We start from the raw sequence: 23,827 nt of genomic DNA, 5'->3' as shown, positions 1-23,827 counted from the left end.
GGACAACAACGCACAACACTTTATTAACCCATAAACACGCATCCACAGGTTGAGAACCCACACTAATATCTTATCCAAGAGTTTCTCGCCAGGTTCCCTCTGCATTTTCATGCTCTCATACCCCTTCCAAGTTGTTGCCCTAGCAGTTCATGTTCACTGCAAAATACATACGTGTGAGACATGATTGATAAATCATACATTAATAGTTCAAACATTACCTAAGAAAAAATAGAATTTAGTATCGTTCACCCTTCTACCTCTGGTCATATTGTGGCCCTTGCTTCTTTGCTGCATGTGTACTTTAAAACATGAATCATCATTTTCAGAGCTGGGCATCTCCTATTTCCCGTCTGCATATTTAATCGACCCACGTGGTCCCAGTCGGTCAGAGTCAGCGAAACGTCGTCAAGAATGGATTTAACCTGTACACGTCACACGCAAGTGCCGGACTCCTGACACGTAAGGAAACCAATAAAAATAAAACAGTGTTGTGTACCTTGCGGTCCCACAGACGCAATGACATGTGCCCCATATTTGTTTATTTCAGCGATCACCACGCTGTGCGTCTGTTGTTTTTGTTTGATTATTTGTCTTTGTTTGGAGGCGAGTCTGGTCGTTCGGCGCCTGCTTGTGACATTAAGATTACGTTGTCAACGCCGATTGGCTGTCGCCGACTAGGAATGGACCGGGACTATGAGGTCAATTAAATAAGCGGGACGGAACACGGTGGCGGTTAGGCGATGCTCAGCTCTTAAAAAAAAAAAAAAAAAAAAAATAGCCACAACCATAAATTTATTATTCTATATATGACTTGTATTCAAATATGTAAAAAAAAAAAGAGAGAGAGAGATTTTTAATAGTATCATAAAATGTATAGCATAAAATTGTTTTATTCACTCTTGCATGGTTGCTGAAGTCAAACAATACATTTTCACTGAAAGGGGATGATGTGGTTCTATAAAATAACGTTTTTTGTCTGTGTATATAATGTAGTTCTTATTCCATAATGTCTAGGTGCTGAGAAAAATAAATCAGTAACCACGAAATAAGCATCTGTTTGATGAGTTTTACAATCAGAAAGTGAATATTTAGTGGCTAAGGTGGCTAGCCCACCTACGATAATATTACGTTTGCAGATGCACTTTGAGGAATTACGCGATTTACCCGTGACTCCATACTGTTATTTTAATTCACCTGCTAACGTTTGATAATATTATTTATAGTCTACTTTTGTAAATACTCTTGAATAACGTAACCTACCGGCTGTGATTCCATATTCTTAAATTGAAAAATAAATACGGCTCCTACTGACACTTTCGACAGCTTCCGCTCATCGAGGTCCCTGGTGAGAGTCGAGGTAACCACAAGCCGCGCATACGCTTCTCGCTCTTTCAAAACGTGGCTGCGCTTCCATTGGTGTGCCGTTGGGGGGAAGAGTTTTCGCATGTTTTACCTAGTGGAACTGTGAATGAAGATTAATTTCTCATTCTATCCTACTTGTAAATAATTGTTTTGTTTTCAGTGTGATTCAACAATTGTTTTTTTCTTCAATGTGGTACCGGTTGTGCCACTCATTCCAGCATCTCGTGATCGTCATTACAGGGATAACGCAAATGTGTATTTTTATGTGCCCCAATCACATGTACACAAAGCAATCATTCGCTCACGGTAACACAAACTTTATTGCCGATACTTACTAAAGAATTGTACAGTACCCAGGATATATGCTATTACGAAACATACAAAAATAATCTGTTTTCAACTTGGTGTAAAGGGCTAACAACGAGGCGGCAGAGTGAGCGATGGTATCAATTTAGCATATTTGCCTTCGAAGTTCTGAAATTAATGTGAATGGTTGTCCCTGCAAATGGCTCGCGTCTAGTCCAGAGTATACCCCGCCACTCGCTCAAACTGGGACGGGATCAAGCTCACCCACACCCCACATGACGGAAAAACAGTACATAGACAGAATGGACAACAGTAATTTAGAATTTTTAATTTATTGAAATTATATTTAATACGATACACTTATAATTATTTATTATTGACTCAAATGGTGTTTTATTTTATTTTGATTATTAAATGCAGTTTTCTATTTTGTTTTTGTAGCTTGTCACCGTTAGTAACCTTTGTGGTGAACTCTCGCGATAACTTGAGGCGGAAGACACCAGGAGAAGTCAACCAGAAGCGCTCGTGTTGTGCTGACAGTAGCGATGGGAGGATAGCGAGGATTTTTTTTTTATATATATAAATATTTTTTTTACCGACTACACACTAACCACTAAAAACAGTTTGTGGCGTTTTGTTTTTGTAGCGAAGCCCTCCTTTTAAAGTGTCTTTCATGTTCTTCTCTTCACGTTGGTTGCTTGAAGACTTCCAGCTGGCGAATTGCATCCGTTGGCCCGGAGGGTCCTCGTCACCCTCTGTTCCCTTCACGTCAGCTCTTTAAAAAAATGACCGGAGAGAAGATCCGATCCCTGCGGAAGGATCACCGACCCAGTCAGGACGATGATTTGCTGGAACCCGACGAAGAGGCAGCCACCGGGACGTTTACCGCCTCCAAGACGAACAACAAGAGCAAGGCGAGTCGAATCTTCAGCAACCACAAGTTGGTCAAGTCAACGTCCACGCAGCAGCATCAGCAGAAGCAGAACCAGCACGTCAATGCCAACAACACGCCGTCTTCAGCCGATGTCGTTGACGACAACAACAAAAACCCCATTATCCGAAGAGGACAAGACTTTCCGGTACACGAATGTGTGTTCAAAGGAGATGTGCGACGCCTTTCGTCGCTTATACGGACTCAAAACATATCCCAGAAGGACATCCATGGTGAGTATAGCTGTGTGACAAAACCGACGTGAGGGGAACGTCCCAAAACACATCTTGTTCAACTGTTGAAGTCTAGGCGAGCTTGCTTTTTTGCCTAATACAACTCTGTTAAATACTGTAAACCATTTTTACAATGGAATGCAATAAAATTCATGAATACAATACAATTTTATTTATACAGCGCAAATTTACAACAGCTACATCTGTAACAAAGCACTTTACATACAATTACAAAAATAGCCATAATACAAGTGAAATCAGTAAATTGACACAAAGCACGATATACAATAGACACCGGAAAATCATAAGAGTTTTTAAACGATATGTTCTTGAAAAGCAATGGGCCTCAAAAGTCGCAAAAAAACACGTGTCAGTGAAAATAGTGTTTGATTGTTTGAATGTGTTGATATTTCTGTGGTTAACTTCTTTTACTCTTGCAATATAGATGAGAAAATTACTTTAATGGATAGTGTCCTTTTTTTTTTCTTGACAGCAGTGCAGTTATTTTTTGGGGGGTGAATTTGACAATATGATGCGTTATCATGCACATTTAATGACTTTGAAAACAATGTTTAAAAATATGCTGGGCCCCACCATATTTATCAAACATGGGACCAGATAACCTGGGTTGAGACATCACATGTGCGTGACACACTCACAATTAGTATTGATAATGCCTTCGCAAATACTGATCCTGAAAGGATTAGGCCGCATTGTTTGGCAGCAACATGACCGAATAGGTCTCAAAAGAGTTCTCGTACTTCAGATGAGGAAGATGCAGTGTGCACAATCTCCCGTTTTTAGTATCGAAATAAGTCAAAGTCTAGCCATAGTACACCGCGATTGTTCAGAACACACATCATGACAATTTGCTCAAGTCCAACTTCAAAGTCAAAGTCTCGTGCTTACTTCTGTCTTTGTTTTGGTCCGTCTTCTCTAGAAACATGCATCCGCGATCGTCAACAAATACCGGGAATACGTTGCTGGGACTGCTATCTGTTGAAAACGATTAGCGGACTAGGAAGATGAAACACTTGTAACATCACTTATGTGATTAGTGGCCAATATCAACGCCCACATTTGATCAAATGTTTGCCGTCATAGTGCAATGAATCATTATAAAAATGTATTTTTCAGTGTCCCAACGCTTTTCTTGAGCTAATCTAATTAATTACTACCAATCAAGCCATAAATATTAATTTGACAAGCATCACATTATTGCCAGCACTGTAAATAGGTTAGACAATGGTGAGAAATTGACAATTTGACTCAAGAAAAGATTAATTCAACCTAAGAATGAGGATAAGAGGTACGCAAAATAGGTGAATGAAATATTTTGACTGACACCCAAAATGTAAATACACTGTATTAAAAACATCTCGTAAGAATGCAAATCTCACTTGGTTGTGAGTATTCAGTTTGTGATGATGGCCTTGCAGAGTTGTGGAAGTTCCACATGACAGCACTCATTTGGCAGGGCAAAGTCTGCACAGATAAAAACAGGATTTCCGACCAAACACACCCTTGTTGCTCTTGTCTGTACTGGAATGCGGCCTGTCCTCATATCACAGCTCAGACTACAGCGCAAGCAGGGGTCAGCCATTTCTTGTTGGGTTGGAGCTCCAACTTGTTTTGTTCAATTGTCAAGCGTCCGTGTGAGTCAGAGTCTGCGGCTCAGATTCCATTGCTGTTGAGCTGAAACCTCATGCGCCCATCACATTACACCGGGCCTTTATATTTACTAAACACTCGACTTCTTCTCAGTGTAATCACTACAAGTTGAGGTAGATGAGAAAATCACACTGTGTGATTCAGGGTTGGACTCTACCCCTTAATTCTCCTTGAATCTATATTTTCATGCCTCCAGCTTTGTGGAAACGATTTGGGGAAGGCCCTTTTCTGTTCCAGCAAGACCCAGCCCCAATTCACATAAAGAATTTGGTGTCAAGAACTTCCCAATGAACACCTTTGGGATGAGCTACAACAGATGCCTCACAATTCAGTAAGATCTTAAAAAAGAAGTCAACCTCCCCGAACTCTCTGCAGCAATATGTTGTAGGCACCTTCACTTGTCCAAACATGGAATTCTGATTAATACTGCATTTGTGTAATATGAGTAAAGCAAAATCCAAACATTTTTAACCATCTCAGTGGGGTGGCCAATTTGTCACTTTCTGTCGACTGAAAATGACAGAACAGTTGCTCAGGCCTCAGGTAGCAACTAATCACAGCTCACCTATTTTCTGAAGCTGAGCCATGTTCGGTTGTTAGCAGAGCCCTGAGCAACTGTGATGTCATTTTCAAATGACAGTAAGTGGCAAAATGGGTGAACCCTGAGATGTGCAAAAACGGGTGGATTTTACTTCTTAACTGATATTTCACAAACGTAATATTATTCGGAATGCTCTGTTTCGACGGGTGGGGCTGCATAAAAACATTTTTGGGTTGACTTCCCTTTAAAATCAGAACGAGTTTAATTGAAGGCTAGGCCACAACACTCTCTCTCTGTCATTCTCTCTCTCTGTCCACAAAGCACCGTTTGAGTAGCCTGTGGGACTGTTCTAAAAATAGGTCACCATGAAGAGACATTGTGATTTTCTAGGAATGTTGCAGAAGTGATCATTTGAAAATGTAAACAATGGCAGATTTATAGAAATAAAATGTTGCATATTGCTTTTTCTTAATTATTGTGAGGAATCAAGTTTATTCACACAAATAAATATAATTAATTAGTAATAACAGCATATCATTGAAGGTAATCCGAGCAAATTTGTTATTCCAAAAGTGAGTGTCAAAGTGTTAGCCCTTCACATTAAACAGTTACCAAGAAGTAGCTCTCTGTTTCAAAAAGGCTGTTCAGGTGTTTTTTTGGCGGTACTACTAGAGAGGCTCACACTACCGAAGACAAAGTCCTCATGTGTTCAAACATACTTGGCCAAGAAACGATTCTGATTCTGAAATCACAAGGAGAAAAATGCCAGTGATTGAGTGGCAAACAGTCCAGGGTGTACCCCATCTCTCACTTAGGCTCCAGTTACCCATAAGTGTCATGAATACAGCTGCTATAGATAATGGATTGATGGCTGAAACATGAACCAGTGCAGTGCTGATACTGTACATTTATCTGTAAATAGCACAGATGGCAGGGTTTTGAAATGGCACTTTTTGTTGTGTTTCTTTTGAGGAAAAAGTACCAGTGAAGATCCGGCCATTTTATCACATTTTCAGCATGCTGACACAATGTACAGCGTTTTGTTCCCATTCAATTCATAAACATCCACGCTGAAGTGGACGTGACACGTCTTTGTTGACCATTTTAAGCTCCCCTTTCCACAAACATACAACTTGAACGGGCACATGGGTCTTTACAATGGAAATACAGAAAAATGCATCCTGAAACATCAGGCCTAACAGGCTTGCCTCTATGAACTTTGGTTTGTGCACTAGTGGTACAGTCAGTCATGCTGGAGCAGTAAAGTACCATTCTCAATTTGTCACTTTAAGAGGTCTAGCCCCACACTCTCTTCATGAAATGAATGATTAATAGGTGTTTTCAGAAGCATTTGCCCACGCAGTGTCTAAACACTTTTGAGTGCCTGTTGTGACATCTGTGTTTATCTGTTTACTAAAGCACTTTTGGACATGTGCCAGCATATTGGTTCATATTGGAGTTCTTCTGCTTGTATTGTCAACCACACTTGGGTTTCTGCAAAAGAGAAGCTACTTCCTCTGGAATGTGTTTGGCTCTTAATCCTAAAAGAAAAGCTCAGTGAGTGCTGCTTGGTTTTCCCTTGAGGGATGTGCCAATTTTCCCAAGAATGCCTTTCTAGGATGAACCCTTTGTATTTCAGTGTTTCGTTACTAATCTCATTTAACAATCCATTTTCTTTATGTTGAATGCACTGTGCAGTACTTCCATAGCTGCACTTCCACGAAGTGTAGGAATAATGGACAACACATTATTGCAACTTAATTGTTCACTTCTTATTGTTATAGCCTGTTTTTCCTCGATGCATTAAATTGTTTCTGCCTTTTCCAGGAAACACACCATTGCATCTGGCTGTCATGTTGGGGCACAAGGGTGAGTCGGTTACATTTACATTCATGTCAAGTGTTCAGGTTGTTTAGTCAGATGCTCGTCCATGTAACAATGCTGTGAATTAAATGAATTTTCTCAAAAAGTGAAAGAAATCTACAAATTAGTTGTACAGTGGAACCTGAAGTTACGACCTTAATTTGGTTCCATGAGACCGTTAGTAAGCTGAAACGTTCATAAGTCGTAATGTTTCCTATTGAAATGAATAGAAATGCAATGTATTTGTTCCGGCCCCAAAACTAAGTTATGCTTACCTTCTCATACCAGTGTGTGATTAAAAATGAATAAAATGAAATAGAAATGAAAGCACACTATTTATCGCTCATTAACTTTAACTAAGGAGGGGAAAACGGGAGGAGGAAAAATCATAAGGTTGGACGTCACATTGACATTTAAAAAATAAATGAATGTATGTGAATGTATCGTAAACTTCCCCCTCCCGACAACATGCGTGGACTATTTTGACATGATTACGCTGACATTAACTTTTTCTTGCTCGATTAAAAATACGCTACAACTCAATAAATAATACATACTGTGAATAGTGTTTTCTGATGAAAATAAAATGATTTTTAGTCTTCCACATCAATCATTTGTGATTGGATGATTGAAGAGGTGGCCTTATATGCGACGCCTTTCTGCCTTAACGTCGTGGAGGGATACAAGTTTTTCACCATGCCAAGACTTAAAAAATGTTGTGCCTAACTCGAATTGTTCATATACAGGGATGCTTGTAATGCAAGCTTCCACTCTATATTTATGTCACTTCCTTCCCCCTCCAGAATATCATTTAGTTTGATGTTCTCGATTAATATGTTATGATATATCAAGCTTACAGTGTAAACTTGAAATGATTTTTGTCTTCAGTTGACTTGCTGAAGCAGGACTGAAAGCCCGATTCTAAATTATTAATTCACTGCCCCTTTGATTGTGCAAGTAGGTCGTGGAACGCACTGTTGAAAAATGCATCCTCACAGGGAACAATTCAAGCATGGTTACACCACGTGCTGGATTTCACATTTGTTCTTCCAATGGACCACAACGTGCAATTGATTCCACTTTTCCGCCAGGGCCTGAACAGAATTGAAGCAGCAGAGTAGGACTGGACACTGTGGAATTGATTGTGCTAATGAGGTTGTTAGTCTATTGCCTGAGCTGCTGCCATGTCCTCCAGGTATCCTCAGATTAGACAGACTACAGGAGGGCTACAGCATGACAATGACATCATACAGTAATCTGGGTGTGGCTGCCCCATTGTTGATGTAGAGACTTTGTTTGTCTGTGCAGGCCTCTGTGTTTATTATCTGGCCCTATGAAATCCCCTGGGATGTATATTAAAAATGAATGAACAAGAGCACTCAGTAAATGCAGATACCCACTAAGGTTTAAGCATGTCCCCTTTGAAATCATCCGCTGCATGGCTACTATGAACTTAATAGCTAAATGAAAAGTAAAAAAAAAAGAAAAAAGATGAGACAGGATTAGATACATATGCACAGCAAATTACAACTTGGCAAGTGCCAATCCCAGCTGTTTTGGGGCAAGAGGCGGGGCACACCCTGAATTGGTCAGCCAATCACAGAGCACAAATAGACAAACAAACAACCACACTCACATTCACCCCTAAGGGCAATTTAGAGTTTCCAACCAATCAATCCACCACACATGTCTTTGGAATGTGGGCGGAAAACCACGCAGGCAGGGGGAGAACATGCAAACCCCACACAGCAAGGCCGGAACCCGGCTTTGAACTCACGATCTCAGAACTGTGAGGCAGATGTGCTAACCAGTTGGCCACCGTGCCTCGAAATTTCATCCCATGATCAAGCCGTTCAGTTTTATTTTTTTAATGAAGTGAGTTGGTGACTCCACGGGTGCTGAACCGCAAAGGTGCAGAGGTCCACTATACAGGGTGACCCCCCCCAAAAAAAACGAGCCCCAAAAGAAGATTTGGATTTGGAAACTTCAAAATTTGAAATGGATTTCTTAAGAAGAAAAGACCACTGAGTATAATGTTTGAATGTGATGTTATAAACACAATCAACTAGTTATACTTCAAGATACATTTGATTCCGTAAAAATTTCGAGAAATTATATCTAATGAAAGTTGGGCCCCTTTTTTGGGAGCGGGAGGGGGTTATGTATGAATGAACAAACAACAGTAAACCAGGAAGTTGCATACAAATAAAAAAATTAATAAATAAATAAAAGAAAAAATACATAATTCCATACTCATCAAAACATAACGTCCTTGCCTCAGGTAGGATTACAAAAAAATTAAACATTTATTTAATTAATGGATCTTATTCCCATGACTACACATTTTTCAAATCCAGGAAATGAGCCACATGAGGATGTACTAATTTGTTGTATTTTGATTACCGGTACATTGCTGTCTCCTTGTCAAGTTCCTCAAAGGAAAATGTCTCAAAACACACCACAGCAAACTCAAATATTAATCTACATTTGCATTTGGCTTTATTTTTTTAATCAAATTCAGAAAACCGCTACGGTATTGTTGAGCCTGCAGAAAATCATTCATGGGAATTGTGTGGCTTGCAAAATGTGGGATCACTATTTTGCTGATGGCTAAATGAGGACAAACCCCGCAGCGCCAGGCTGTCATGATGTAGCTAATTTCATTTCTAAGAATTGTTTTTCTGTATACGGAACTTGAAATGTGCACCTGGGAAATCATAGTGGGCATTTTACAAAATGCTTTCATGCTTTGTTCACAATTAAGACCATCATAGCAAACTGAACACAAAAGTGGGCTGCTTATGTTGTACCAGCAACATAATAACACCATATGAGGGTAGAGCAATGTCAGTTGCAGTATTAAATTATAAGTAAAGGTTGATGCTGAAACACGCAGCATATATTAGTTACGGTAATACTTATTCCAAGTAAATTCTGCATGTCAGTGCTGTATCAATGAAAACTAGCAGTTCTGCAGTTTAGGGCAACGGAAAATGGCTCTCAGGTTATGTAATCTGTGTCTGCTAAATGTTGTCATTACACAATCATTGGATGGCATATGTAGGTGAAAAGCTTCAGGGACTGAGACTTACGTCAGAGAGTGCACGTGTGTTTTCTCAGCGGTAGCCCGTTATCAGCTGCTTCATCCCTGAGCTGAATTACAGATGTTTGATGCAGCATGGGGCACAGATGTTTGATGTTTTACTTTTGATATAAAACCCTCATGGCAGCTGCAGTCTGATCTACTGGCAACAGTGCAGTGCTTCCTAATTCCATTAACTAGAGACCACCCTTACGGATCAATGGGTGGAGTAATACTCAGGGAGCCTGTGGCTGGATCTCAAATTAGATTTAGGGTAGATTTACAGGAGAATGATCAAGTATACCTTTCTTTGGTGTTGATATGGTCTTTAGAAGGTCATTTTTTAAAGCTTCCACTTGGAGTCTCATTTTCCAAAGTGTTTTTTTTCTCTTGGCCTTTAAACAAGCAGCCAAAACGACACTGGTCTAAAAATGGTCTAACGTGAATGTCGACTTTTCAGCTTGTTGTCTTTAATTCAAATTCCTTCCTATTTACTTTCACATCCACGTTTGCATTCTCATTCTCATCCGCATCTAATGGCTAGCAGGCGTACTTGTTTGTGTCAAACCGGAATTAGAACTACTTCCTTCTTCCGTGTCTGAGAATCATGGGAAATGTAGTCCTACTGGCTCAGTGGTTCTCAACCAGTGTGCCGTGAGAGATCATCAGGTGTGTTGCGAACAAATATCCAATATGAATTATTTAGACAAAATATATTATTTTCTAATATATTTTTTGTTAATTAATTAATTTTTTAATTAATTTCTGGCGGCACGTTTCCAGTGTTCCAATGTTGAACAATTTTATTGAGGTCTGCCATGGGACAGAGAGGTAAACAACGCAGCTCGCTTCCAATGACTGCCTGGACCGAGGTTAAAAAAAAATATATTAGAAAAATAGCGGGCTTGGCTTGGTCCAGGCAAAGTGATAACACAACTGACGGTCACCAGATTGACAAGTGATGTTCCATTTTTTTTTCGACTGTCGGAGGAGCCCCTCCTCAACAAAGCTGGTTTTGGACAGTGGCTTGTAACTGCAGTTGTACTAATTCTGATGAAGGAAGCACTTTAAGTGCAACCGCTTGTATGGAGTCGCTGCACATTATCTCGTGCTCGGTGCTTTAAAAAGGTGGTGGAATAGCTTTTAAGATTGGGAAAGTTCTGCCTCATCAAGCAAACACTCCTATTATGCATTTAGCAGACGACTGCACTTTGTTGCTTAGTGTTCCGCCAATGAGCTGTCCAGACGCCGCCAACCTTTTAATGAGTGACGTCATCGTGACAGAACAGTCATCTGAGCCGGAACAACAGGATTGGTATTTGGGTGGGTGTGTTTTTTTGTTTTTTTTCCACTGGCTGCATACAGAGCAGAAGGATATAATTCTCCTTTTACGGCTGAGCCTACAACTGTTATGTGGACTTGTCAACCTTTGTCTTTTATAATGTGTTTGCTCTTTCCTTGCCCAATCCCTAATTGTATTCAGTTGTAGGATGTGTCATCATTCATGGATGCTGGCCCTTTTGTAGTTTTATAGAATGGAAAAGAAATTGCATTTGTAACAGGACGCGGAAATCCAAAAACTGGAACAGCTGAATGCTTTTTTTTTTACCGAAAATATTATGTTACAACTCTCATTTCACCAGATCAAGAGTCACATCAAATCTGTACTAGATAAAATGTACTTTATTGGAGGGGGGTGGGGGGGGTTTATCATTTACTAGCATTTTCTCGCTATTTGCAATCTGGTTCCGTCCCTGGCCCCCTTGGAGAGCGGGGGAATAATACAATTTCCCTTCAGAATACTAGTTAATAAGATAATTGAATTTTAGAAGGAAAAATGGTTTCTTCCGCTTTCTGCTGTCAAGGCCCGTTTTATGAACATATCGCATTAATCGTCCTCAAGTAACTGTTTTAAACATGGTCAGGTACAGTTTGCTCTTGTTGTCGTTCTAAATGTGGAGATGGGTTTGGGCTACTGTTTAGTGCGGAGGTGCAACTAATCTAGTGGGATACAGGGCCAAATCTTAAAAAATTCTAAACAATTTGCATTTTCACGTTTAACACAAACCCGTCATTCAAAATATCTAGAAAATATAAATGTACAATTGCTTGCTTGACTAATTTTAGTGGGTGTAGCCCTTTGCAATTCCACCTGGCAGTTTTACCTGAACGAAAGGCGCACCAAAGTAAATTTGATGCTGTACTTGAACATTTGGAGTATCGGAATAGTATGGAAGTTTGAATACATAAAAGAAGGCCGACCCACGGACGACCCACGGCCTTCTATGTATTCAAACTTCCATAATTCATTTCCAGTAGCACTTGACAGTTGAGGAGAAAAAATCAAGGTGTTATCTTCGAAAAGAGACCAAAACTATGCCGATACTCCAAATGGTTCAAGTACAGAATCAAATTTACAGCATCAAATTTCAGCCTGCACGCGTTTAAGTGCTAAAGTGTGGGGTGTATTGCACTGTTTTGATGGAGTGATTCCCTTCCCTCTACAGAGTGTGCCCATCTGTTGCTGGCCCACAATGCACCAGTGAAGGTGAAGAATGCTCAGGGATGGAGCCCCCTTGCAGAGGCTATTAGCTACGGAGACAGACAGATGAGTAAGTATCTGACTGTCTGACACTGCTATACGATGAGGACATTTTCTGAAACATTTTCACATTCAAATTTAGTTTTCTGTAGAGAACAGTTGAGATCAACAGATGCAAATCCAAAAATGTACTCCTACACATTTTGCTGCTGCCTGCCAATGAAGCTTGCTTTGAGCATGACATTCCTCAAGGCCCTCCAGCCTTTGGTGTGTGGATGAAAAGAAATTTGTTGGTTGTTTTTCTCTCTCCTCATTGGCTGATCAATCCCAAATCCCCCTTTCCACTAATCCCCACCTACCCCTCAGTCAGGTTCTTGAATAGTGGCTTGATTAGTAGTAAACAATACTGTAAATCAGGGGTGCTCAATCCCGGTCCTCAAGAGCCCCTATCCAGCCTGTTTTCCATCCCTCCCTGGCTGCAACACACCTGATTTAAATTATCCGCTCATCACCAAGCTTTGCACAAGCCTGATAACGATTGTGATCATTTGTATCAAGTGTGTTCAGGTAGGGAGAGATGAAAAACAGGCTTGATAGAGGCGCTTGAGGACCGGGATTGAGCACCCCCGCTGTAAATTATGTACAAAAATGAGCTACACTTGGAAACAAAAATTGTTTTGGCACAATGTGTATTGATCAAATAAAGTTCAAAATCATGATCAATTTTATGTTCGAACTTAGAATGTATTCTTGGTGTATTTTACAAATGACGCTTTGTGTGAGTGCCCGTTTCATGCCCTTCACAAAACGCAGCTCACATTTGGTACTTTGTAACGTAAACTGAACAAGCTAAACCCTCATCACATCACTATTTTACTGGAGCAAAGCAACTTCCACTAAATCTTCAGTGCAACTTGAAGGTTCTCAAGTTAACTTGGCTTAGCATAACTTGCTCCCGACATCTCTTATGAGCACATCGCTAAGCAGTGATTGAGTGTAAAGTGGTGTGATTATTATTGTGGGAAATGTGTGGGAAATGTGTGAAAAAGAAATAAAGAGCAGGCGAAGGAGTCATGGCTGGACTTACGATGACTGCCGAGCGAACCAACGCAGCACACAGCAACGGTTGCGAGGGGCACTTGAGCCGGAAAGAGAGTGCGACGGCCGACCCTTGGGATGTGTGATTATCTGAGTATTCAATGGAATAATCAATAGGATAATCGATTCCAAAAATATTTTGTTATTGACAGCCCTGTAGTGAAGCAAGGATGGAGTTATCTGCTTCTCTCTTAAGTGTTTGTGTTTCACACATTTTGCATTCTTGAGTTCCCTAAGGATTATGCGTCTTTCGGGACAGCTTCCTGACACCTTTTATCGAAGAAATTTCCCTGCCACCATGGCATTGAATGGAAAAGGTGCTAAGGGAAAATGACTTTTCCCTCTGTTCACTACATCTGTGGCAAGCTGGAACGTACATACAGGAATAAAAATGTTTGTCTGGGCTTGCCACCCTTTGTAAAAAACACATTACACTGGACTGCTAATAGAAGGCTGCATTCGAACTGTAATCCCGATCTATTCTTAGCAAAAGACATTTCATTATTGTCTGAAGTTATTTTTATCCAATGTTTTTGACCTACATTTTCACCCATCTCGCCCATTTGACTTTTTTTGGTTTGGATTCCTACTGAAAATGAGAAAGTATTTTCTCTTAATTACATTTTAGTTTTTAGTTTGAGTTGGGGAAGTTTGTCAGTTTGTGCCCCAAGTTGCCTTCTCGCCACACTGCTCTGCCGTCGACTTGAGCTCTTTAAAGGCAGTCACAGACATGTTATTGTTTACTCATTAGACGAGATTCTTGTGCTCGTGGGTGACACACTAATTAGTGGTGGTAGTTGGCACTTGATTGATTTGGCCTCAGGCTGGCTACAGAACTTCAGTTTTTCTCTCTAGAAGCCAGGGGGATTCAGGGAAGTAGCAGCTTGACAAAAATGAAGGAGACAAATATTTTTAAACCAAAGCTAATTTCATGGATTGTTTTTTTTTCCTCCATTGAAAGATAAGACAGAATATAGGCTGACCAGAAAAGACCAGAAAATTAGCTCCAGAGGAATAGAAAGTAGAAGGAGGCTGCCCGGCTATTGTACATTCCAAAGGAGGAGGCCTACTTTGTCACTCTTTGAAAGCCCCAAATTTACAGCACACACGTGTGGTAAACAGACACATTTGGAAGATTTGCGATTTGAATGACACTTTGAAAATACACATTTTGATTGATATTCCAGACAAACTACTTTTCTGCCAATTTCTGTTTATGTATTTTGTACACAAACTTGTGATTTGAGTCAAACAATTCCTTTAAAGGAGACACTACAAACGGACAGAAAAGCTATTCTGTAGCTCTAGTTGTATGCTAACATCGCTGTATATTATTGCCCTGCAATGGCTGTTTGACTGTTAATATTTAAAACATTATTCAGGTCTGCCTGTTGGTTGCCTCCAGCCTCCCAGTTGAGTGAGTTCACATGATACCTGTGTCAATATTGACTGTTCTCAGGTTCTGGGAGGGCTGCCAATGAGGCTTAAACTAGTGATGGAAAACACACACAGAGTGGTGTAAACTCTCTTTTCATTAGCCCATTTAGGTAAAGTATCTCCTAATTAATGAAAGGAAAATGTCCTAATCATTATAACTGAATTGGTGTGAACAGAGCGAGTTTGGTTGAATATTGATGCGGTCTGCAGTTCTTCAGCGGTATGTGGCGGTTGGGTGGTCGGTGAGCAGATGCCTCTAATCTTGTCCCACTGAGTGGTAGTGAGGTGATCAGGGGCAGCCCCAACTGGGCTTGTCCACACTCATTAGGCATCTGAGTCATAAAGACACCCCCATCCTGTTGCTCTCTGTGAGTATGTGAGTTACTTGCCAGGTTGCTCACACTGAGGGCTGCGCCCACTTTGTGTTGCCTGGTGGGATGGAGAGCCACAGAGTCAATAATATTATGTTTGTGTCAATGCTTCAATTGACTGTGAGGATACTTAATAATCAATGAATCTATTTGTTACCCAGCCCGAAGGTGTTTTATAACGATATGATACAATGATTATGAATTTTCTTAAACCACAAAGATTAGTTACCGTAATATACAAGTATGCAGCGTCAGCATTTTGGAGCCACGCTGCTTTTCTTCTTGGTGAATGTGATGAACTATCTACTTTGCGCTTCCTGCTTTCATGCACCCTGTGACTGAGGCAAATATTTGGATTTGTGCTGCAGGTTTTATAATGTACAGCAGGTGGCTTATGTATTCATTCATTGAATTGGTCTTGTTTTCCAGTAACAGCGCTGCTGAGGAAGCTGAAGCAACAGTCCAGGGAGAGTGTCGAGGACAAGAGGCCAAAGTTGTTGAATGCACTGAAAGAGGTATGTAATACTTGACTTCTTCTCTTTGTCGTTGTCGTCCTCTTTTCCTCTCATTCAGAACCTAAATATTACATGGAGTGGTCGATTACATCAACCATGATGCGGCCTTCCTGCTATGCCATTAAAAATCAGTTGATGCAGTGTAATAATTTGTGTCATAAAATTATCTATTAGTAATCGTTGTCATCAATTGTGATGTTTTTCATTATGCACGCAGGCCATACCGCCATCTGTATAATAACTAGATGCGTTGTTACACTTGTAGCTTTGTAGCATGAGGTTATGGAGGCTAAATGACAAGTGTAATCATCCGGTGATTTCACTTACCAGGTCAGATGTGTAACAGTGCACCCCCCTAGAGGGACACGGCGCAGATGGCCAAATATGAGACCTCAATCCCATGTGCTTAACTGAGACATGGACTCAACCATGAATTTCCTCAGGCTTGCGTGTCAACGCCAGATTCTGGTGAATGTTGCTTCACCTTGAGTCTTCACTTCTATATATCTTTTAATCTTCATGATGAAGATAAACAAACCTCCCCCGAGTTGAACCTTGTACCTTGTCAATATCCCGTGGACCTTTTAGGGCTCCTTCAGTTCAGGATGAATCCATTTTGATCATTCGGGGTACTCTGGCTTAAATGTATATATTCTTCTTTTGAAATTGTGTGCACCCACCATTTGCATCTCCATCTCCACATGCCACACACGAGTTAGTTTGCAGCGACGGTATCCCAAGTAGAAGGCTCATGTCAAATTGGCTGTCCAGTATTATTCTTCAGCATTTTAACTGCTTCTAACATTGCACCTTTTTGCAGCTTGGAGACTTCTATCTGGAGCTTCACTGGGACTTCCAAAGTTGGGGTGAGTCAAATTCACCTGCAACTCAGTTGTGCTAAGAAGTAGGATTTGTCTCCTTTATTAATATTACAGCACAGAAATAAATAAGCAAAAAGAGTGTCAACGTAATAAAATGCTTGGTTCGAGGAGGTGGAGTTTTTATTTTCAATGTTGTTTATGTCAGCGTGGGTATTCCATCAGACACTGAAAGGCAATTAACAGGACAGAGTATATGTAAATGAATGCACAGTGGATCTATTTAAAAGGGGTAACAAACAACAAAATGTCCATGTTTTGTGTGTCTGAGGGTACGACACGATCTAACAAATCACCACTTTCAGTTCCTTTTAAAGCAAATGACTTAGATTCTAAAAAATAAAGCTTTTGAGCTACACATAATTAATTGTTGGTGTATTTGCTACTGGAAATGAATGAGGACTGTCCTCATTAATGAGTTTGCCTTTTATATCTATTTATCCCCCCAATGTGTTGTTTTACACGTCTTTCATCTTCCAATGCTGCAGTGCCTCTGCTCTCCAGAATTCTACCCTCGGATGCATGTAAGATCTACAAACAGGGACTCAACATCAGGTAAGTCATGTCAGCAAATGTAAATCAACTTAATAGAAGAAGTAGGAAAGCCTTTGCCATCTGGAGCTGATGTGAAAAATCTATTTAGAGCCACAGTACAGCTTTCCACATGTTATATATAAAATATATATAACAGTATGTTTGAATGTGTGTTGTTGGGATGTAGTATGCTTTAATGCATTCTGTAAAACTTCTCCAGGCTGTCTCGTAATCCTAATAAAGACCCTCTCTAGAGATGATAAAGCGTAAACATGAAACAAAGTTTTTATTTATTTATTTTTTTAATGTTTCATTGTGTAAGTCATGTAAGCACTACCAAAAGTCATTTTCATGTTTGAAAATCCTTGTGTTCCCACTCCACTCATTTTGCTTCTGTACATGTTTATAGACTGGACACCACCTTGATAGACTTCACGGATATGAAGTGTCAACGCGGTGACCTGAGTTTCATCTTCAACGGCAACGCAATCCCTTCGGAGTCCTTTGTGGTGCTGGACAACGAGCAGAAAGTCTACCAGCGGATACACCATGAGGTTTGTGAGGCACTGATGTCAAACCAAAATCACTCTGTGTTCCTTCCAGCCCTTAGAATTTCGGGGAATGTGATCATTAATATGATCATTTAAGAAACAGTAAGGATCTTTCTGGGGGGGTTCTTTACTTCTGTTTACCTCGTATGTTGTCCCTTTTCTTGCATGCATTTCCTTCAGGTACTCTGGCTTCCTCCCACATTCCAAAAAGATTCACGTTCGGTTTATTGACAATTCTAAATTATCCCTAGCTGTGAATGTAAGTGTGAATGGCTGTTCGCACTGTGATTGCACAGTCTACCATTACTTCTTCATTTCAGTAGTGCCTGTTAACATGCTGTATAAACTCACCGGGCCCTTCATTAGGTACACATGACCACTCGATTGAACTTTATTACCGGTACAAGAAACAGACTCCCACTGAGTGCACATGCTTGTGTTGACATTTGTGCTTCACATCCAAAGGAGTCGGAGACGGAGACGGAAGAGGAAGTGGATATTCTGATGAGCAGTGACGTGTACTCGGCCACGCTCTCCACCAAGTCCATCACCTTCTCCAGAGCACAAACCGGCTGGCTCTTCAGGGAAGACAAGACGGTTGGTAACAGCTGTCAACGTCATTGCTGGAGATGTGGGGATCCAAATTGTCACAAAAGAGCTTCTCGTCGAATTGTGGGGAGGGAAACAAATTGAAATATTGCTTCCTTTCCATAGATGAGTTCATTTTTTTTTTTTATCTCTAGGAGCGTGTTGGAAACTTTCTGGCGGACTTCTACGCTGTGAACGGCCTGGTGCTGGAGTCCAGGAAGAGGCGGGAGCATCTGAGCGAGGAGGACATCTTGAGGAACAAAGCCATCATGGAGAGTCTGAGCAAAGGAGGGAACCTCATCGATCAAAACTTTGAGGTGAATCCCGTCTTACGGCTCAGCTTGACTCATGGCAGGAAGCCACAACTTGTAACAACATCATGTAGAATCAATACTACATTTTCCTAGCATATGCTTTTACTTGAATCAAATAAAAGAGAGTGGCATTATTGTTTATCGGTTATAAAAAGATTCAGTTGACCTCATTACTATGGCCCAACCGGGCCAGTGTGCTTGGCCTTTCCACTCTACACCACCATCTAGTGGTGAAAGACCATTTAACTAATCAGAGGTAAGCTCTCCCAGCAGCTGTCTGCTCATACTGGAATTTGGCTTCTTTTGCATGACAAGCACAACTTAAGGGAGGTGACATGTTTTTTACTAGCAGTGATTGGTGTCAGGGGAAAAAAATAGTCTTCTTATTTTATTACATTTCGAAGGGCATAAAATGACAATGCAAAGACATTTCTAAGTGGAATAGCAATAGCTTAGTTTTATATCATACAACGTAAGAGGTTCTTGTGGTGGTTCTTCTTTTTAATGCATCGCTGACGTATCAGATTGGGACCTGGTATCGGCAGATACTCAAAATCAAGTAACTCTGATTTTATTGCAGAAAATATGATCAGAACCCCCCCCCCAATGATCATGCCGCTGCATGTGTTTAAGACAGTCTAGTCCAATCGCTGGACTCAGCCTAGCTGATCATGTCATGGGCAAAGAAACCCTTGAGGTTATGTAAATTGGCCTCACTGTTGCGTAACAGAGAGAAGAAGACCAAAAAGAAACCTAGCTATTTCTATACAAGCAAAGCAAAGATGTGACCGAGTGTAAAGCTAAATTCTTGTTGACACAGCGCCCGAGATGAAATCACATCACATTGATAGAGAGTGACAACGTATAGGAGTTGTCTTGACGACAAACTTGATTTTTGTTTGTCTTTCTGCATGTGCACACTCATCAGCCTGTGAGGAGACAATCTCTAACCCCGCCTTCACCCAACACCATATCCTGGGAAGAGTACATCACTGCTGACAATGGAAAGTAAGTGTCTCCGCAGACATGGCGAACCACTTTAAGGCTTATTAGGCTACAGTCAGCTGGGATAGGCTCCAGCTCACCTGCTACTTCTATAAATGGTATCAAAATAGATGCTTCGATTCATTTCCTGATCCTTTGAGTGGCCAGGGAAGATTTAAGATATAAGTGTTTGACTGAGATATCAATAAAATTGACCAAATGGTCATTTGAAAACCTTATTACATTGTGCGGATGTTCAGAGTGAAAACAGCTCAACTGCTTGACAAGCTGTCTTTCTTGTCAACATGAGACGTCGTACTAACTTGCGTGTTGTTGTCCGTCTCGGCTCAGAGCTCCTCATCTGGGCAGAGAGCAGCTGTGCAAAGAAAGCAAGAAAAACTTCAAGGCCACCATAGCCATGAGTCAAGACTTCCCCCTGAGCATCGACGCGTAAGTCAGATGAGATGCCCATTTGGCCAATTTTGATTGGTTGTGTCACTTAAACATTGCAGTGTTAAGCCAGCGTGAATGAAAATGTTTTGGGCAAATACATCTTGTCAATTTGATTGTAATGTAACAGAGACTGCTGGAAATATGACGGATGAAGTCTATATGTATGACCTTGCTCGACTGACCCGGTGTTTGTTTTGCTCTCAGGTTGTTGAATGTTCTGGAGGTGATCGCACCCTTTAAGCACTTTAATAAACTCAGGGAGTTTGTGCAGATGAAGCTCCCTCCCGGCTTTCCTGTCAAACTCGGTAAGAAGACCACCTTCCCTGTCCAAGAGACTACATATGCAGAGATGCAGGGATTTCAGCCAATCGGCTTAAAGAACCTACTACTTACTACCTTACACTCATTTACGGCACAAGCAGTGTATCTAGTCCAGTAAAGAGCCACGCCTCGTGCTTATGTCCGCTATCGTTTTATTGCTCGTCCATTATGGAACACTGTGAAAACTAAAACAAAAGATATTCCATAGTGTTTACAATCAATATTTACAATCATCTCTTTGAATCAAAGATTCAAAAGATAAACAAAATATAACATACCACGTGTGCCTTCAAAACCGGTAGTATATGCAAAACATACATACTGTATACATAAAGTATTAGACTCAAAGATTGTCAATGTTTATTGTCATGGCAACCAATCGAAGGTATTACTAGTGTGAGCTATAAGCCGACACAGCCAAATTACATCACACACACACACATAGTGTGATGATTGGTGAAAGCCCCACGGGTCACCAGATTGACTAGTGATGTTCAAACTTTTTTTTCTGTCAGAGGAAGAGGATTGATTTGAAAGTATGACTATTTACAATTTAAAGATTTGACCAAAATGTAAGAACTATGAACTACAGGAAGTCCTCGATTGACAAACGACTTCCGTTCCTACGCTGGCGATGTAACCTGAGTCGGATTTCACCGTTTAAGGTGAAAATTTGATCAAAATAGTATAAAGTATTAGTGTAAAAAAAACACCCAAAAAACCTAAATACAATACATTAAAAAAAAAAAGATGCTGTACTCACCATTACTGATGGAGAAGAAGCAGGTTAGGGCGAAAAAGGCAAAGATACTCCAAATCAAGTGTGGCCCCTTAGGTTTGCCCACCACTGCTTTAGAATAACTTTTGGTGTTTCCCAGGGTTGATTCAAGTAAGGGAGAACATATTTACACCACACTCCATTCATAGACACGTAAAAAAAAAAACAAGTAAGCAGCTGTTCATTTTAAAAACAGTAAAACACTCATTTTAAACTCATTAGTGAAGAAGAATGTGATGCCTGGGTAAGTTTTGTTGACTGTCCTGCAAGTGTAGAAAGATGGTCAACCATATTTAAGTGTGATTCCAATTAAAGGAGGCATTTGACTTGAGACGTTTGACTGAGATATCAATAAAATTGAAGACCAACCAGCTAAATGTTCTCTTCTTGCAGACATCCCAGTCTTTCCTACCATCACGGCCACCGTGACTTTTCAGGAGTTTCGCTACGACAGCTTTGACGAAACCATTTTTACCATCCCCAGCGAGTACAAAGAAGACCCCAGCCGCTTCCCTGACCTTTAACCCAACCTTCAACAGGCTGGTGGAGGGGTGGATGTTTATGAAGCAACATCACACTACAAAAAACATCAACTCTTCCCCGACAACCTTACGATCCCTAACTGCTTGCTCACCTCAACTAAATGAACATCTCCACAGCCAGCTAAACAAAAACAAACAAAAAAAACACAGTTAGGGTGATGCTGAGTACAGTACTTAAATCCATGTTTCCACCAAGTGGGACGGGAGGGATTGCTTGATAGTTTGACGTCATTGCAGCCCGACGCAATGTTATAGGGATTTACAACTCTACTGTATTTAACGGTAACTTCTTCCTGTCATATGGAAAGCAAGCTTTGTTTGAGCAGGGGATAAAAGCACAATTTGTGTTCTGCTTATTCAACCAAGAAACTGCACTGCATTTAGCTCCACCCTTTAGGCACCACACCACGGTGGCAGGATGGGCCAAAAAAGTGGTACAGTGCCAGTCCCTTTTTTAAATACCTTTCCCATCTTTGACAATGAAAATGCAAGCCAGACAGGACTGCTTGGTGGAAACAGGTGTTACGTGTGTGAGTTTGGGAGCGTGTGTGTTAACACTGATTTTGACAAAGAGACAAATGTGTGTGGTTCTGTAAACACGCAACAGGCATATGACGCAGAGTTGTACATGTGTGAATACACCTCTTAACTTTGTAAGAATTGGTCCTCTTTTATGTTGAGCAGTTCCCAAGATGAATTCACACTCATTAAAAATGAAATTTACTGTACAGGGTGTTCCCCCATAAATCAGACATTTCATACTCTAATAACGTAGTGAATTCTCATTCAAATGTCAGGTTTTAATGAGGTGTCTAAAAACTAAAAAATATTAAACTTGAGTTTAAGTTTAGTGTTAGTTTTACATGAGCTTTTTTTTGTCCATAGTGAAGAATGCATTCATTTGCCTTGAAAAGGCATTTTGTGCGTTAAAATGTGCTTAAATAGTCCAAGAAGAGTGTAACTGGAAAGTAGATTTGGACAAAGCACAATAAGAGTAGTTGAACTAGTCACAAGCGGTACATGTATTGAACAGTTGTAAAGCTTTGTGTATTTGATTATATAATCTACAGTATATCTGTTCTCTGTTGGAATTTTGATACATCTTTTATTCTCATGAAGCCTTTTCAGTTTGTTTGACTGGGAGATGTAGTACATCTTTTATTCTCATGAAGCCTTTCAGTTTGTTTGACTGGGAGATGTAGTCACTCAGATATCCATTTTTCAAATGAGGTCATTTTTGGGGTGGGGGAAACACCCTGTACCTGTACTTAGGTTTTGTTGATTAATGAATCTATTTTCATAGAATTCACTAAATCTTTTGACACGTGTAACATCTACTGCAGCTTTTTGCTTTCATTTCTTAAATGCACAACTGTCAAACTTAAAAGGTGGCATTTGAAATGTTTTTACTCTGAGGCAATGTTATAAATGCTGCAGTTTTTTATGGTACCATGTCGTCTGTCCGATGTTTCTTATGTCACCTTTATACGCTCCAAACTAGGATTGTATAATGAGTAGCTGTTGTAAGGAACTAAGTATTGTTCTTTGTGTTATTTTACATAAACAAAAGCCTTTCTTCTGCACAATCTGTCCATGTTCTCCAAGTCACTGTTTCTTCCTTTTGGTATGTTTTACCCTGAAATTCAACTCAAGAGTTAGTTTGTTCCACTGACTTTTATCCAACAATATATTGGATTGTAACATGGCGGAAGTTGCTATTTTTGTATATAGATGTTTTTAAAGAAAACAAATCTCCTGATTCTCTGGTTTGTTCTTTTGAGAAGGATGTGAGTCAAAACACACCCGCACACTCGATGGTGACAGTTTGCCTGAGTTTTATTAGTTTCCTTTGGAAAAGATCACACTTCAATGTACCTGAAGGACTGGAAATGGAACTGGATGTGTGATGGGCTATCAAGACAAATCATTCTG

General features: G+C 40.3%; 1 protein-coding gene across 2 annotated transcripts; it reads left to right on the top strand.

Annotated features, from left to right (window-relative positions):
* The first annotated feature begins 380 nt into the window (after positions 1 to 380).
* On the top strand, positions 381 to 23,654 carry LOC147138317 (ankyrin repeat domain-containing protein 13C-like). Of its 2 annotated transcripts, XM_086046185.1 has the most exons (14): positions 381 to 459; positions 2,373 to 2,832; positions 6,872 to 6,913; positions 12,497 to 12,601; positions 15,867 to 15,952; positions 16,773 to 16,818; positions 17,319 to 17,385; positions 17,774 to 17,918; positions 18,381 to 18,512; positions 18,659 to 18,820; positions 19,746 to 19,825; positions 20,153 to 20,251; positions 20,459 to 20,559; positions 21,747 to 23,654. In XM_086046185.1, exons 2-14 carry the CDS (start codon positions 2,454 to 2,456, stop codon positions 21,875 to 21,877), a joined length of 1,575 nt encoding a protein of 524 aa, XP_085902311.1. In that variant the 5' UTR covers positions 381 to 459; positions 2,373 to 2,453; the 3' UTR covers positions 21,878 to 23,654. The 2 variants fall into 2 exon arrangements, with proteins under 2 accessions (XP_085902311.1, XP_085902310.1); XM_086046184.1 differs by lacking the exon at positions 381 to 459 and having other exon boundaries at positions 2,155 to 2,832.
* Positions 23,655 to 23,827: the final 173 nt, after the last annotated feature.

The sequence above is a fragment of the Filicampus tigris genome, chromosome 12 (genome assembly GCF_054856515.1).
Source record: "Filicampus tigris isolate MCC_2025a chromosome 12, RoL_Ftig_1.0, whole genome shotgun sequence".
NCBI classification, from domain to species: Eukaryota; Metazoa; Chordata; class Actinopteri; order Syngnathiformes; family Syngnathidae; genus Filicampus; species Filicampus tigris.
The sequence above is the reverse complement of the archived record's forward strand: the minus strand, read 5'-3'. Positions and strand labels throughout refer to the sequence as shown.

Excerpts from the sequence above, each read along its gene's own strand:
- LOC147138317 (XM_086046185.1), top strand. The coding sequence starts at position 2,454 with ATGACCGGAGAGAAGATCCGATCCCTGCGGAAGGATCACCGACCCAGT. Across the intron at positions 2,833-6,871 it reads ATCCCAGAAGGACATCCATG|GAAACACACCATTGCATCTG; the intron begins GTGAGTATAGCT and ends TGCCTTTTCCAG. Across the intron at positions 20,252-20,458 it reads TTCCCCCTGAGCATCGACGC|GTTGTTGAATGTTCTGGAGG; the intron begins GTAAGTCAGATG and ends TTTTGCTCTCAG.